We start from the raw sequence: 17,353 nt of genomic DNA, 5'->3' as shown, positions 1-17,353 counted from the left end.
GATCATGGACAGCAAGTTTTACTCATCAAATTACAGCAACAGGGTAAGTCAGTTAAATTTGAACTGAATGCTGAGAAGCAGCATATCCCAGCCCAGCATGGCAATAGTATCTTCCTGTGCATACCAGAGCTGTGTAATACTGCACTGAGACCTCCTCAGCAAGGGCTTTATGTGCAGACATTTTAGCACACTGGGAATGTCATTACTGACAAGATGGCAGATTCTGGAAGGACATGAAGAACAGCACACCCAGAAAATATCAAATGGGCTAGAAAAATTCATTAACAAAGACTAAGCATTTTTGAAATCTCTACAGTGAGGGCTTTGCAATGACACCATGAAAGCCTATAAGTATTTTAAAGATTAGAAAAATATCAAGATAAGAGACAGAATGTAAAACAGAAAGAGGAAGCTTGCAATAAACATCAAAGAAAGCACTGAGAGGTACAGGGGTGTCTCAACTAAAAAGAGCAGTCCGTCACATTCAAAAGCAGAGGAGAAAAGACAAAGCAGTTATGTTTATTTCCCCATTGAAACACAGTATTTCAGTAGTTTAAAAAGGTTATGATGGATCTTATACTGTCTTCTCCAATTAAATGCAAAATTATTTAAGTCTAGACTTCACTTTCAGAATGCTTCCATCTGGTATGAGAAACTCAGCCTTAATAACACTATTTTCATAATCCTGACATCCAGCAATTGGGCTCTGCAGTACAACACAACAGCTGACAGCAAAAGGCAAGGAGCAGCTTTCAGGAACTCCAGTTTGGACACTGGGAGCCCATTCCCACCTTCCTGCCTAAGGCCTCACCAAGGGTCAGCTAAAGAACGAGGAATTCCCCAGGCTTAGAGGGGAACAGAGAGACATGATCTAAGACTTCTTCCACATCATGTTACTTCTGGCAGGGAGCTGACAAAACAATGTTAATTTGGCTAATGATTGTCACCACAAAGGAGTCAGAAGTTTAGCAGTTCTAATCCTTACTATTTTTGTCAGTTCACCACTAGTTCCTGCCAGCTAGCCGTACCATAACAGAAGGAAATTCAAAACTCTGCAATAAGTTATTGCTACTGCTCTTGTTATTCAGGTAACAACAGCAAAGTCACTTTTCTCTTGCTTCTCTTAAATTTTAAAATTTATTTATCAGCTGTACCACACTATTTCTAATGGTTCTGGAGATAATACATCATGGTAATACCTGAATACTGAATAATGAATCCTCAGAAGAGGAACCAAGGTTTTTTTAACCTTTGTTGCAGGTTCTGATATAGAAAGATCATTTTGTGTCTCAGAACAATGCTCGGCAACAGCATTTAACCCCACTCCTTTCATTCAGGAAGAGAGCAAAATACATTCAGTGATGAGTATCATTCTAGTTTGCTTAAAAAAACCCATTATCCAAAGATAGGTATGGGAGAAATAAACCCTAAATAAAGCCGCAAGTTCTTATAGCAATAGATTTTTCAAAGATAAATGTATAAGCTATTCTGAACACAATGTGGTTTATTACATTTCTTCCTCCCCCCTGAGACCTCCACATGCTGTGGGAAGACTGAGCTGTGGTGGCCTGGGTACCTACCGGGGTGGGTATTTTTAAAGAGGCTGCATTGGTTGGTAGCTGACGCTGTTATCCTGTGTCTTTTTCCTAATTACTTAAGATCAGACACAGTATCGCATCATGGATGGAGAAGGATACAAAGAGGCTCTTTCAGTCCCAGTTTATTGCATGGCGATGGTATGGCCGGAAAGAGCCCGAGTTTCTCTGGGGCACAGGTATTCAGGAGAGGGGAATGGGAGTGGCCTTGGCTAGCTGCCAATGGGATGAAGACACAGACGGGACAGGGGCCGGAATACCCGACCCCCGGTGGGTACAAGGACACAGGGGAAGGTCACAGGACTGGAAAGGGAGACAGGACCTGGGGTTTGCAGGAAGGAGGTTACAGGATCCTGATTTCAGTTCTTATACCTCATATACCGAATTACAACAGGTAGCACCCAATTCCCTAATCTCTTTTTTTACCTGTGGACACAGTGAACCAGATCCTTCAACTAAAACAGAAGGATCATTTCACAGACACAGGTGCTGATAGCTATTTCCTTTGTTCTCTGGTCCTGTGCCTATTGCAACAGGGGAGTTAGTATAAACCTCCCTCCAGGATAAGGTTTTACAGGAACTGTTGTTTATGCAACATCAGTAATGCTCCCACCTGACTTCAGAAGCCTCCTTCTGGCTCTCTCATGCTTTTCAACACACACAGCCATGATCTGAAGGGAGCTGTGCTAATTTAAAGCACCTGAGCTCCCTTCATCTCACTTTGGTTTAGATCTTACTATAGAAGACATACACCCTCATAGAGATACCATAACCTAAATACCTGTAAATAGGTTTGTCACAGTCCCATATCTGGCTCTAAACATTGCATGGAAATATGTGCTCAAGTTACAGACTGACACAAACCTTTTTGTAATTTTGGACATGACTGAACTTGCCCAAGTTAGAAATGTTAAAATTAGTCCAATATATCTAACCACCAGAGCAGCTTTTACGCTGATCCAGCTTCACAAGTGCTGGCAATTTCAGGAACAAATTGCACTAAAAAGAACATCTAATAAATGGTTTATTGCTGGTAGAATAAAAAAGGATGTTTATCCATTTGCTAAGCAGAGTTCGGACCATTTGGTTTTGCAATTATGTAACTGTTTAATCTTGCAACACGCTGCTGCGTAGAGAATTAATTTACAACTGCCTCTTCAAATTAAGCTGAGAGGCTTGTGAAGAAAAACACAGGACATTACTGGAACTTAGCATTAGTAGATACCAACCACCTTGGAAAAACAATCCGTTTTTTTTCCCAACAACTTCTTTTTTTCTGAAAACTGGGGATAAAAAATAAAGGCTAGATTTAGCCTACTTGTTCCCAGGCATATCCTCCCACAGTTCCTTTTATCATGCCACATCTTTAGGAGAGTGGCAGTAATAGCAGTGTGTCTTTTCCAAGACCGTGTGGCAATGGATTTTTTTAACAACAGCGTAAGAACAGAAAGTAAACTTCAACAGAACATCCAAATTCCAATCTACACTAAAAAAAATCCATTTGTTATTGCTTCAGTTATTCAGAAAGCAAACCCACCATTCTGCTATTACAAACTTATACAGCCAAGCTACCAAAGAGATCTAGACCTTAGAGTAGGTTAACTGTATGGGGAAAGTAAGTTCATATTGTCTGAAAAATCTCATTTACTGATAGTGAGAGAACCACTACTAGGTCATTCACCCATCAAATATCAAATGCAGAATTTCCTCCATGAAATGAAACAACTGCCCCAAAATCTCATGTTCGTTACCCAATAAATCTTACTTTCTTCAAACAATCTGAAAGAGTAAATGTGTCCTCCAAACATGCCCTCTGCACAGGGTAAGACTGCTACCTTGTAATTTATGTAAAACTTCTTGTCACTACAATTCTCTCTAGCCTCATATCCTTCTCAACTTCCTATTTTGAATGGAGAAATGTCTTCAACAAAAGAGTGCATCTTCTACTAGTACCAGTTTATGAACCTGTCTGTTTAACTTGTGCACTGACTGTACTCTCACACCTAACCTTCTCCAACAGGTGGGCAATTTCTTTTCCATTTTCACAAGTCAGCAGACTTTTAACTTTTTACATGGCAAATAAGTGCCCTCACTTATTTGCATCTCAAATAAAGGATGTTTTTCCTTGATGTCCTACCTGCATTTCCCTTTTTCACATTAAATTTTTATGTCTTAGGTATTTCCACTTTTACTGGTTCCCATTCCTCCTAGCTCCTCAATAGCTTCTTGAATCCACCTAAAGCCAAAAGTGACAAAAAGAATGAGAATACTCATAGGAGTGTTCTTGAGGCTCTTCACTCAACTTGGTCAGGACTTATCTTTCTTTTTTTTCCCTCTGAACCACCCTGAACTGAATGTAATACTACAGTTCTGAGAACACTCCTGACCCTGGACTGATATGGACTGTCACTTCCCTCTAAGACCTGATCTGTTGGCCATAGAACAGAACTTTTTGCATATATTCAATCTCTACTCTGGTAGTTATATGTGATCAGCTGGGCACACAGACATAAGAATTGTATCTCCTTGTGTGGGTTATCTCAAGACAACCCATATTCAGTAGTTGAAAGCAGAAAGAGTAGTATCAGAAAACAGTCATTGCAGTGATATTTGAGAGATGCATGAGACTTCATATCACCAAAGAGAAATGCAAAACTAAGAGACAACCTTGCAAAAAAAGAAAAATTATGAAAAATAAAACACTGGGTAGTGATACAGTATCAGGATGTAAAAGGCAAGGATTGGTTACACCTGGAACAACAAAAATATTTCTCTGGATTCCTTCTGAGACTCTGTTACATTAGCAGTAAGAAGGGAGTAAGCAGGTGTTAGCCGTTCCTTAGCACTGCTCTGTGCAGCAGCTCCTCTTGCATCACAGGACAAGAATTGACTGAGTTGCCATCACTTAGATCTGGACTACATTTTCACCATTTTAATCTCCTTTTAGCTGTTCAGATATTTGTTGTCTCAAAAGTATTAAAAGTGGCTATTAACTGCCCCTCCACTTCTGTTGCCACGACTCAGAATTATGCCATGGAGTCTGCCTAGTATCTAAGTTATCAATTTTCAAAGTGAATCATCCATTCTAGTGTAATGCAGTTTACTTCAGTACGAATTCCTTTCAGGAAAGATGTCTGGCTGTTGCTGACATCTGGTCCTGATGTGCTTTTGAGAAGCCTGAACAACCTCTGATTACCAGTAGTGACTCAGGGTTAAAAAAAAACAAAACAAAACAAAAAACCCAGCAACAAAAAAAGAGAGGGGGTGAAATTGAGCACAAAATCAAGCTCTGATTTTTATACACTGTATATGGACAATAATATCAGAATGTCACAAAATGTGTCCAAATTTTTTATTTTCCCCCATGACAGGAACTGTAATGTGGCTTCTTTGTAAGCCATGAAGAATTTTACTGATGAGCAGAACAGCTAAGACTAAACAAATTCTCCTTTAAAGTTCAGCTCAGATTTTATAAAAAACTCATATAGTAGCAATACAGCTGTGTTTATATCCTTCAACTTTTAGCAACAGGTATCATCTGTATGACATAGGCCACTGAGCATGGGTCAAATATTATATTAACCCTTTCAGACTCTTTTCTAGGAGCAACACTTACTAACCCCACCAGTGCTTATTAGAAAATTCCTACATTGACAACCAATTACCACATATCTTCTCTCCAGTTCAAGGGTGTCCTTCCTCCCAAAAGCTTTTCTTTAGCTGTCCCTACAGACTTCCTGCTAGAAGTCTGCTTTGTGTTATTACAGTTAGTAATAACCTGAGCAGCAAACCAATCCTTGCCTAGCAGAGGCAGACAGGTCTCGGTCCCCAGAATTTAAGATGACAATATAAGTTTGCTCAAATCACAAATCTGGTCTTAAAAACTAAAGAATCTACCACACAACCATGACGATGAATTTTCTGTGAAAATGAATCTTCCTTCCCATTTCCTTTAATATTTCCCCAAACTGAATTTCCCATAGCTTGATATTTTACTTAGAAGTCATGCCACCTACTTGTTGGTTTGTCTTTGGTGTTGTATGACCATGTTTTTTTCATGGATGGTTTCCAGTAATGCAGTGGCCAGTGATTTGAGATCTGAAATGGATTGTGGTGTGGCTGGTAGACTACATCCATGATCTTCCGACAACAACTCTTGGACTATAATGTTAAAAACACAAATGAGTTTGGGCTTCTCAAGCACAGAGATGCAACACAAACATTTACTTAGCATTAAGAAACTACTTTGATTACTTAAATGAATACATATATTTTCAAAAAGTGAAAAGATGAGAACTGTAATTTCTAGCTGGCATAAATATGGTGGCTTTCCAAGTTGATTGTTATTCACAGTAATAGCCAGAACAAGTACAGGCAGACACATCTTACATTAATTCTGCTTTTGGAAAATTCTTTGTGTCCAGAAGTATACAAAATCAATATTCTACAAATTAGTCATTTAACCCAAAACCTCCAAGGAATATTTATATTCATTTTTAGAACCATTGTATCCTACAGGTTATTTAAGACTGGTGTGAAAATACAGTCATCCACAAACTCTTCCTCTGCAACATGAAGCCTGTACCTTCAACCCAAATCAGGACGTTCACTAGGTATCATTAAAATCTGTAACTAGAATCTTGCTCTGCTTCTTTACATAAATATATATACAGGTATGCAAGTAGATGGAGAGGAGTAAAAAAGAGAAGTCAAAACCAGAAAAATTAGTTTTGACTTACTATGACACTTACTACTGATCTCATGTATGTGTATGAATATACCTACATTTAAACAGTAGGGTGGCAAGCTACACTGTTTGCTTCACATAATTTTCTCACTCCTTCCTTTCCTAATCTTGATATTTTCTTTGAAACCGGGAAAAGAGATTATTCTGTTTTGCTACCCATGAGGAAACATGGGACACAAAGATTTCTTGTAAAACATCTGAATGTAAAAGCTTCCAAGAACAGTAGCAGAAAACCCGACTTAGTGCCCCTCCTCTACCACCCAGTCTATTTTTTATTGGAATGCAAACTGTGACTGCCATTGTTAGCAGAGCAAAGAGATGAATAAAGAAATGATTTGTCAGGGTCTAGAGAGTAAAGAAATATTTGATAAAACTAATGGGGGAGAGAATGAATGGCAAAAGAATTAACAAAAAAAGAAGCAGTAATCCAGAGGCAAATTTTATGTTGTCAAGTCAACTGAGAAGAGGACAGAATTAGCACACAGTAATAAATAGGGAATGAGAAGAGACCTTTTGGTTTGGTGGGTAAGGAAAGGGTTACTAAAATTAAGAGGTTAGATTATAGGAATTCAATGAGATAAGCAACACCATGCTGCATTTATGCAATACCTTGCTTTGCAGAAAGGACTCCAGTCAGAGCACTGCTACTGGATCTACTATGAGTCTTTGAATTTTTTCGTCTCTCTAGTGCATTCTAGGGAAACAACAAATACCTTATTCAGAAAAACAGTAGCCAACAAATCCTGTCATTAGGAAGAAAGAATCTGGAACTCTGGATTTTGGTCTCAGAGCAACACTGCAAGGCCTGGACCTTACACCCATAGTAAACTATGGGGGTGTAAGTTTAAAATATTATTATTCTCCCACCTAAAGTCTTTGTAATATTATAAAAACTCATCTGTCTCATCATAATCACTTTACTGCAGTCTCTCCCACCCACTCACTGCAATGTATATTTAAGACTTGCCTATTTTTTAATGATCTGCTGACTGACAGTGAAGATACTGCAGTATCCTGTAGATAACAACAACAACTGGAAGCAAAAGCAGACTTTTCCCAGAATTTCTCTGGATAGGTTTCAAAGGCAAAGTTCCAACTCCTCTACCAGAGTTTCTAAAAGCCCTTTTAGTACCAAATACTGACTTTCAGGAATTAGAAGTCCAGCTCTTTCAATTACAGTTCTGTGAAACCCACCAGACCACCAAGATCTCAGTTCTCACCAATAAATTAACTCACACTCCAAGAGACCCAAGCTGCAAGTGGGAACAGACACTGAAATGAGGTTGGTAGTTTGAGGAGCTTTGCTCATGCACAAAAAACAATCAGGGCTGTGACTACTTTATAGTGACCTAAATGAAGAAGTCCTACTGACAATCCTAAGATTACCCTTCTCATGGTCTGACAAGCAGCCCTCCTCTCCCACTCCCCAAAATAACTTGTGGAAAGAAATAAAAGTGCATAGCTTCTGGGAAGGGCAAAAATCAGTCCTGAAGGTTTTATGTAAAACAGAATATACTTTAACTTAGGAAAAGAAGAACAATGAAAGCTTAGTGACCATTAAGCTACATGAAGAAATAGCACAGCCACCAGACAACAGGGAGACAAGATATTTTTGTGACAGCAACACAGCTGCAGTCACTCACCATTGCATGATCTGCTACTTTTCACCTACTAGCTGGCTAGAAGGCTGATCACCTGGCCCCCAGCAGAGCAATTGTTCTCCCACAGAACTTAAAAAACGTCATTTCAATAATTTTTCAAAATACTCTTAACAGCTATCCCTCAGCTAAGAAGCCTAAAAGGAAGAATGAGCATGTAATATGTACACATACTAATATTGTCAGAATGTCAATGGTGGATTTTTCTAGCAAGAACAAATTTGTTCTTCAAACACATTTAACATGAAAATGAACAGTAACTTCCATGAACAAAGAAGCACAGTTTAGATGATACACTGAGAGGATCTCACCTTATATTTAGTAATACTAGACTTCAGAAGGTTGACTTCCTCTTGAAGTTGCTTTAATCTCTCTTGAAGATACCTGAAAAGAAATGTAATCCTTTACTTCACGTTACCTTCCAACACTGCCTCAAGCAGTCTTCTTTACTACTTGGCATGTCCTCTCTTTGGACTATTGAGAGTTCTTTTCCCTCTGCAGTTCTGTGAGGGATGAAATAACAAAATCTTACTGTTCTTGACCCCATAAACCTTTAAGTAGGGGAACAAATTGCATCAGAACAGGAGGCTGCCCTCCTGTTACATTTGTCAAGCATGCTGCACAACTATTTTGTATTGGTCGTCAGGTTACTAGGGAAGAAAGCTAAAAGAATATATTTATGTCTAGAGGAAATAGTCAGGAAGCATTTATGTGTGCCCTCTGTATTTGAAGGTCTGTGAGATGGACACATGAAGATTTGTATATATGTCAACACAAAACTCAGCTATGCAGAACTTTTGCATTGCAATATCCATCACTTACTTGGCACTTCTCATTAGCAATCACAAAGTAGAAAATTTAACTGTATAGTTGAAAAATGGTACACAGTTAAATGAAACAGTACAGTTCTTCCGAATAGAGTTTATGCACTTGGATGAGACAGTTATTTCCAAATAGGAAAATACCCTTTTTAGGTATAAAGGGTTTAAAGATATTTTTTTTCATGTAGTACAACTGCAGCTGTATGTTCGTGACAATTATTCATCTTTCACAGAAAAAACTCACATCACTGTCACAGGAGCAGGGAGCTTAAATTGCTACAGAATACTGTAGGACACACAAAACAGAAAAAAACCCTGAAGTTGCTGGGAAGAAGTAATGCCTTTGGTAGTAAACTTTCTTGTCTAAAGCATAAGTTTTTGTAAATGGAAACTGTCTTACAAGTTCCATTTCACTTTAAGGTAATTGTTGACATTACGGGAGATACCTGCTATAGCTCTGTCAGTGACTCCTCTCTATCATCCTTAGTAGAGACCATAAAACACATTCTTCTTCCAAGAAACCAGCAAGACTATCTACATGGGTGATTTTACCAGCAGCTTTTGTTGCCAAATCACTCCATGCTGACAACCTCTCCCTGTGGAGAAAATTATGTCTGTAACTGTTAACTCAGGGTACTCAAAGTTCCTGTTTCCAATTCAAGATTAGTCCATTACAACTCACTGGGAGTTTCTGAACACACAAATTTTTAATATTCTTGCTTTTGGTGCCATGCAGTGATGGGTCTTCTCTTCCTTTTCCTTGTTTAGCTTTATTTGGGAACATCACTGGCATCTCTGTAGCCAACCATTGGTAATTTCCTGTAGCCTAGATTTCTCAATCTTATTTAACGCTTAGTTACAGGATAAACAAAACAATCAAAACAAATTACCAAAATCTCTTAGCTTTCATTCTTGGATATATTTTCTTTAAAGATTTGTTGTGACTGACTTCCTGACATTCCTATTAAACAACACACTGTTTTTCTAGGGAAACAGTAATGCGCTCACCTGTTCTCCATACACAGAGCATCTATGTCAATGATACGGTTTTCATGCCCTCCTAAGACATGATTCAACTCTTGGTTTAGTCTGTCAGACTTATCTTGGTAAACAGAGCGTTCCTCTTTCACATCCTGTAACTCATCCAGAGCAGCCTGAAGATCATACCTCAGAGTCTCAATCTGAAAAGAAAGGAGAGTTGTATCAGTTTAAATTTAAACAATAGCTAACATAGGACCCAGCCTGAAAACAGAAACAAGCATGTTTGAACAGTATTGATTTTGAACAATCAAAAGTCTTTTCAAAGCTCACAATCCCAGGTATTTTTACTCAATTTCAGTAATATTTCATTAATTTGGAGTTAAGTAACTTTACCGGTTAGATTTGACAAAATCTCAAGAAAACAATTAAAATGTAACAGCAAAAGAGGCCTCAATCCCTACTGTAATTTTGCTCTACAAACATATTAAGGTGGTTTTATCATATAATTTCTAGGACTCCAAAAATTAAGTCAGCTGAATAAGAACTTGTCAAAAAGCCTGTAAGTGTTTAGATTTAGACTAATCATGGGACTTGAGCAATAAGGTTCCACCGAATAAGAACTGAGAAACTATAAAATAAGCCAACATGCAGGCAACAGGATGAGCTTGAGTGAAGCAAAAGAGTGAAGAAGTCCAGTATGAAAGATACTCAAGGACAAAGAGCTTCAAACTTCCAAGGAGATGAAACTGAGTGTAAGAAAAGTCTGCAGTGACAGAAGTCTCCAACCATACCCTAGAAAACACGGATAAGCCGGGAAGGACAACAGACCACCATTTAAAAGAGGCTGGAAGACCAACAGACTTTCCAGTAAGGTACAGTAATGCTGCAATTGAGGGAAGACTGAAAAACTAGAAATGTCTGGATCACAGAATGGCTAATTCAGGTTGGAACTGACACTGGTGGAATAAGTGTGGGAAAAACTGAGAATGCAGACCTGCAAAACTATCCAAAAACCCATGTATCAATATTAGGGAAAAAGTCTGCATGGCAAAGAGCATTCAGACAGACTTGAGGAAGGGGAAATAGGTCTGATGTGAGAATTTATTAGAAGAGGGGAAGAAACAGCTTGGAGGCAGGAGGAATAGGACACTAATAACACTTCTACAGAAAATTTGATTTAAAGGGTATCTTTAGGAGGTAAATCAGCCACTGTACACTGTGTTGAATGCTTGTAACAGCCTTCACTAAAGGTACCTTTCATTGACATTTATTGACCATATTCAATTGTCACAAGCTGCTGCTGGACATTAAAAAGAAAAGGAGAATCAATAATCTAAAGAAAAAATTCCTGAGATTAGGAATTCACTATAACCACTACTTCCAGTATCAGTCAGCTACCAGTCTTCAAACAGAACAGAAATTATTTACTTGCTACTGCAATAGCTCTGTAAAAAATGACACTATATGCCCATTTAATTGTCACCTGCTCTCGAGCCTTCTCCAACTGTTGAACAAGGTCCTCCCGTTCATGTGCTGCAAAGTGACGAGCCCCAACTTCATCATCTCCCAGTCTTTGCTTTGCTATGGTCATTCGAAGGAGCTGCCATGACAAAAACAGAATTTGGTAAGCAAGAGAACATGGGCTGTTGCAACAGAGTATATCTGTATTAGAAAGAGTAAAGCTGTCATAGATTTCAGCTCTTCCAGGCCAAACAGCTGCTATTATTTACATCAGCAGGAGGCTTCTGAGCTGAGGGTCAAATCCAGTTTTTAGTGAAAAAATCCAGTTGAACAGTCAAAGCATTGACTGTTGAATCAGACCCTGCAACAGTCATCAGAGTATACAAATAGGAAAGACCAAGAAAACACAGACACGTAGTTAATGTTTTTTAGGAGTGACAGGGACAAATTCCACTCAGACTAAAACTAGAGAATTAGCAGAAAGCCTTTTTGTAAATATGTAAATATGTAAATATTAAAATTCTCTGCAGCAGAGAAGTCTTCCTAGTTAATAAAAAGGAACAAAGTGGCTTGTCCAGCTTCATTTTACTGGCACTACTTAAAACTCCCTGTGCTACATCAGTGCAGATTTGCATTAACAGCTGCTAATACATTTGCTTATGCATTATTTTTTTAGTCTACTCACAAAAGCTAATTCATGTCAAAAACAAAAGAATGGACCAACAACCAAAAGATTCAGCCAAAATGCTCAAGCAGCTAACAAACTCCTGAGCTTGTGACTGTTGAAAACAGTCTGACTTGAATAATACACATTTACATTCAATATCCAAAGCAAAAAGCAATGACCTTTCAAGGACCATGGAGTATTAAATACTAATCTATAAGGCATTCAGCATTTACAGTTGTTTATACTCAGTACAACTAGGCCTCATCTTTAGGAGCTCCTCAGAGACCAGGGAAACCCACCACAGTCTGACTTTCCCTGTATCTCTGACTGAACCAAGGAATTAATGCACATCATTATATTGCAGCATTAGGGAAAAAAAAAAAAATCAATCTTCTGAAGTAGAAGATTGTACATTGAAATCTATCTTTGGTATTTATGGGATGCCAGTCACCATAGCTACAATGTGCCAATTAAAATCCTGCTGATGCAAGACAGACTACCAAAATCATCCTCCCTGCTTATTTCAGCTCCAGTTCAGTGCAAGTCACTGAAGCTGGTACAATGTGTGCTGATAAGAGGTTCACTTTTTTAGGGAAAACTGTGGCTGCAAAAGTAACGGGTTTTGGCAAACTACATTTCTCTATCCCCACAGGTAAAGTGCAAACCACTGCACAGTTAGTAAGGCTGAGTGGATACTAAGAGATATAGCTCCTCTTAATTTCTTTATCAAAACAAGTAAGTCAAAAAGGCAACTAGCAAATCCTAGAATGGCTCCATACCTATTGGATTTTTTGAAAATGCTAAAGTGCTCATGAACAAAAGGTGTGGTCAGGTCATGTCATTTAATTTCTAGAATCTCTCTCCAGTAACAAAGACCACACAAAACAAATATAACATTTTGAGGTTTCAATCTTGTTTAAAAAAACCTGGACATGGAAAGAGGAATAACACTTTATTAATGCCTCCAAAGCATGCAGCAGAACAAAACTTCTGCGTAACGTTTGGCACCAGGCTGGGAACTGGACCAAAGCTGTCACTCATGCACTATGACCAACTCTCCTCCAGCCCAGGAGAGGGTGAGGCATAAGATATAACTGCAAGCAACTCTAACTTGCAAGGTCAAACAGTGTGTCAATAAAAGGAGAACTCTTTATTTACTACCAATTTCGAGGCAAAAAAGCCCCAAAATTATGAAGTCTTATGAAAAGAATGCTTCAGACATCCAAATTAATCCAGTAAAAGCAGCATTATTAACATACACAAAAAACAGTGAAATATCAATCCATAAAACAACAGAGTGCTTCTTCCAGACAGTTGGCCAATCAGAGAGTTGACAGGGCAGAACAAGACAAGTCGTTTAATTCTGCATTGCGAATGTCTCATGAGGCAGCACCACCTGCTATAAAATTCTTCCCTGAAAATGCTGTGACCCAAAGAGACACTGTTATGCCAGAGGTTTAAGGGTTTATTTTATATATTAGTGCTTTGTTATAAACTTTATACACTTGCCCTCTAGGTGCTGTATTTTTGTTTCTGTCATTCAGAAATCACCAAGGAAAAGACCACTCAACTTCATTTAGGTTAACACTACCCCTCAGGATTCAGTGAACAGCATTCACTGCTGAATGGATTTAAATTAATGGCACCTTACCAGAGAAAACTCCTGTTTATCAAGAGCCCATAAATCGTTAACCAAAACAATCCACTGCTGCATCACTGTCTTTTTTATTTTAATATCACAGCTTTTTTTTTACATCACATTCAGCTAAGAAAACCATTTACAAATTAGCAACACTGTATCAGCCCCACAATGCCTAAAAACAGCATCACTGGGATAGCTGCTGTGCAGGCTAGGAGTCTATAGACAATGCCTGCACCAAAGCTGGACACTCCTGATTATCAATAAAACATGCAGAAGGAAAATGGACAACCAACTCTTCATGGAAGGCAGAAACCATCATGTTTAGCCACAGTCACAGCAATTGTCCTCACCATGTTATCTTACAAAATCTCAAAATGGGGACCAGAATTTGCAAATATGCTACCTGAAGACCCAGTTCTGCCCAAACACACACGCTCCATTTAACACTTCTCCCTGTTGCTGCATTACTGATTGTCTGCCTGGCAATAAGGGACTGACAGTAACACCGCAGCCATTGTTCCCCATGCACCTTCCTCTTGCTCAGCACTGCTCTTGGCAGCTCACAAAAGCAATTCTTTGTGTGGGTAGGGGTTCAGGTAAAGGCAACTGAGTCATCTTGTCTTGCAGAAGTCTCCAGTTTCTCTTAAGCTTTCCATTTTCACCCTTTCACATGAGAGAATTAGATTTTCTTAAATATCTCCTTCTGTGTTTTAGTAATTGTTTCTGCCAAAACATAAGGAAGGAAAAAGATTTACAAATAACTACCATAAAGATAGAAGAGTTTTCATGTGTCAGAACTTGTGAGATTGTGATCAATCATAAAAACAAATAGCTTTAGATATCTGTCGCTGGAATGCTGCAGTCTAACTATTGCTGTATTTTTCAAACTGCAGCAACAAATCCTTCCAGAGACTGTCTGAAGAAGTTTTATTATTTGTGCCAACAAAATTCTACTTGAAATGAGAGGAAAAAATTATTCCAGTTTAACCAAATACAAGTAATTTGTTATTGCCTGATGACGTGTTTAACATGATTTCAACAAGTACAATATCTCCGGTTCAAGGTTTTCTTGCTAATCCAAGTGACTGTATCCTACTTGTAGCAAACATTAAAGTGATGAAAAACAAGTCAAGCCATCAAAACATTTCTTTATCAATAGAGCTAATGTGTGATATTTAAAGAGGTTTTTTTTTTCTTTTTTAGTCCTGCAAAGCTCTTGCCACTCAGTGACAAAGCCTGCATGAGTCACCCCTGCTCAGACACAGGCAGAATTGTTCATCCATAAGCAGCTTCACTTGCTGCAAAAGCAGCTGTTTGTTCATCTCTTGCCAGAAGTAAGGCTGACGTAGACCAGCTGGGCAGGATGCCCTCCCTCACTTCGGAAAAAGCAGTGAGAAGAATACAGGGGAAAAATGTAAGAACAAGCAAATTATTATAGTTTTTTTGTTTTCTGTATATACCATGCATTATCTGGACTCTAGTGCCTGAGGTAGCCCAGCTGCCAGTACAGAAAAACTGATGAGCAGAAGAGAATGGCTTTGTGAACAAGCCTGGAATTTTATCACTGAAGCTTGTAGGGAGAGAAATCTGACACAGGAGAAGTGTGTTAAATCCCTCAGAGAGATGGCAATGCTTTTCTAGGCACTTTGAAAACCAGCAACCTGACTCTAAAATAAGCTCCATTTCTCATTTACTAGGAAAGCAAAGAATGTGTGCCAAAAATGAAAATCCTAGTCTAAATTAATCCGTGTCTGATGCAGCTCTTTCCTCCCACTCTTTATTTAGTGATGCAGTATTTTGCACCTTTCAGAGAAAAGCACACTGAGCAGAATAGCTCCCTTTGTACTTTTCCATTAATTTTGAGGATCATGAATTTAAATTCATGCTGAGAATACAGATGTCACAAAGATAACTATCTAATACCAAGTTAACGCACAAGTGTGAACCTAAACAGTGCCAGTTCAGGCACAAAGAAGTAGGTTCTGTGTTACCAAGATCATATATTGTCATAAGGTACATAACCTTGATATTTAAATATGTTGTAGTTTTCCTACTTTTGTTTTCTGTTTGTACTTACAAACCCTTGCTGTCTGTTCAGGACTAGCTTGGGAAAGGCTGTGTGGCATATTGGTACTGGAGAACTGAAAGGCACTGACTTGTACACTGTAATACAGTTCAAACAGTTAGCATGCAAATGAAAATAAACAGAGGGAAACCTGGTCTTTGAAGCATTGAGCAACTTATGCTGAATGCTATGCATACTACAAATTCAGGTTTCACTTGACCCTTTCCCAGCTCTATGAACACCTTCAAGGGAGGTCTTTGGGACAAATAGTAAAAAAATCTGCATTATCCCAATATACTTATGTTTAAAAGAAAATAAATAAACCTAAATGGAAAGACACAAACTTCATCTGGATAATTAAAAGCCGTGTCATTTTTATTCAAATTCTTAAATCCCATATTTTTAAAACTGTAGTTGAGGGAGAGAAATTATCACTATTTGTTTCAATTTTTTCCTTTGTTAACCACCTCCATTCTCCAACTCAACCTCTCACTAGTTTGATCTCTGAATGTACTTTTGCATAAAGCTCCAGCTGTGAATGTTACACACATTTGGCTTGAGTTTAAATATTTCAATTAATGGAGACAACAGGAGTTTGATTAATACCAAATGGCAGATTTTGAGCAATGTTCCATATAACTTACTAAATTTAGCAATGAAATAAATTGGTTATGTAAGTGTAATGGGATGAGGGCTTAATAGAAAACTCACCATACATATTTTTTTAAGGGAAAAATTATGTTCCTCCAGCATCTACTAAAATTTTGCATTTCTGTGCACAAACCTGAAAATTATCACATGCTTATCTGTACTTGTTGTAAGAGGAAATACAATAATAAAGTATGTTGGTTTTTTTTTAAAGAAAGGAACATAGAAAGTCTGAGAGCATTAAAGCAAGGCTAAATACAAAACACATACTTAAGGACAATAGAGCAAAAGCAGCATACAAAAATACATAATAAGATGCACTTACTGGTATCCTTTACAGCTTTTGTGGTTTTACTGTTCTAAGCACTTTTGTTCTCTAACCCATTATTTTATTTGTTTTCCTAAGAAGTAAATGCAAACTGTAGCCCAGTTTACAAATTCCATGCCATTTACTTTGTAGCTTTGTAATACCTTATTGTCCCCTTGTACTTCTCCCAGTCTCTGTTGAAGCTCTCCAATCTCTTCTCCAAGATGTTTATTTCGATCTTGAGCTTCACTCAGTAGTTGAACAAGATTTGCCTAGAAAAGGAGTAAATATCAGTCAGAAGTCAGTGTCTGTGGAGAGAAGTGTAAGTAGTGCTTGAAAAGAAACACTTGAATCACTCCTTATCCTCCAACAATCTTTACCTTTATTGTTGGTGGTACCCAGACTTCATGCTTCATAAGAGAGATAACAAGAAAAGTCACCTGGGTTCCTTTATCTTTCATAGTAGAAAATACATACAGCATGAGTGCATACAGACTCCCAGAACAGCACACAAACCCCAAACAAGACAAAGTGAAAACACTGAAAACAGCTCTGCTAGTTCCAGGACCGTGGTTCATGGGAAGAATTAAATTCAGAATACTTTGACAATATTTATACAAAGTTGCCAAAATAATAGTATTAAACTTGTGTATAATTTGACAAAAGGCACAGCTGAGAAAGAATTATGATACAATTAAAGTCCTTCATAGCATGTAGAATAGATTTACAGCCAGTAAAGAAGTTGTTAGCCAAAGTCCCTG

At 38.1% G+C, this 17,353-nt stretch overlaps 1 protein-coding gene across 4 annotated transcripts in view; it reads right to left on the bottom strand.

The window, feature by feature from the left end:
- CCDC149 (coiled-coil domain containing 149) overlaps window positions 1-17,353 on the bottom strand; it is a 51,376-nt gene that overhangs the window by 14,715 nt on the left and 19,308 nt on the right. For all 4 annotated transcript variants that reach the window (XM_056490033.1, XM_056490034.1, XM_056490035.1 and 1 more), the window contains 6 exons: window positions 16,757-16,864; window positions 11,286-11,402; window positions 9,830-10,002; window positions 8,312-8,384; window positions 6,952-7,036; window positions 5,612-5,756 (listed from right to left, as the gene is read on the bottom strand). In XM_056490033.1, the coding sequence (XP_056346008.1) occupies window positions 5,612-5,756; window positions 6,952-7,036; window positions 8,312-8,384; window positions 9,830-10,002; window positions 11,286-11,402; window positions 16,757-16,864 (701 nt within the window). The remainder of the gene's footprint in view (window positions 1-5,611; window positions 5,757-6,951; window positions 7,037-8,311; window positions 8,385-9,829; window positions 10,003-11,285; window positions 11,403-16,756; window positions 16,865-17,353) is intronic.

The sequence above is a fragment of the Oenanthe melanoleuca genome, chromosome 4 (genome assembly GCF_029582105.1).
Source record: "Oenanthe melanoleuca isolate GR-GAL-2019-014 chromosome 4, OMel1.0, whole genome shotgun sequence".
Lineage (NCBI taxonomy): Eukaryota > Metazoa > Chordata > Aves > Passeriformes > Muscicapidae > Oenanthe > Oenanthe melanoleuca.
Note: the sequence above shows the minus strand (reverse complement) of the source record. Positions and strands in the feature narration are given on the sequence as shown.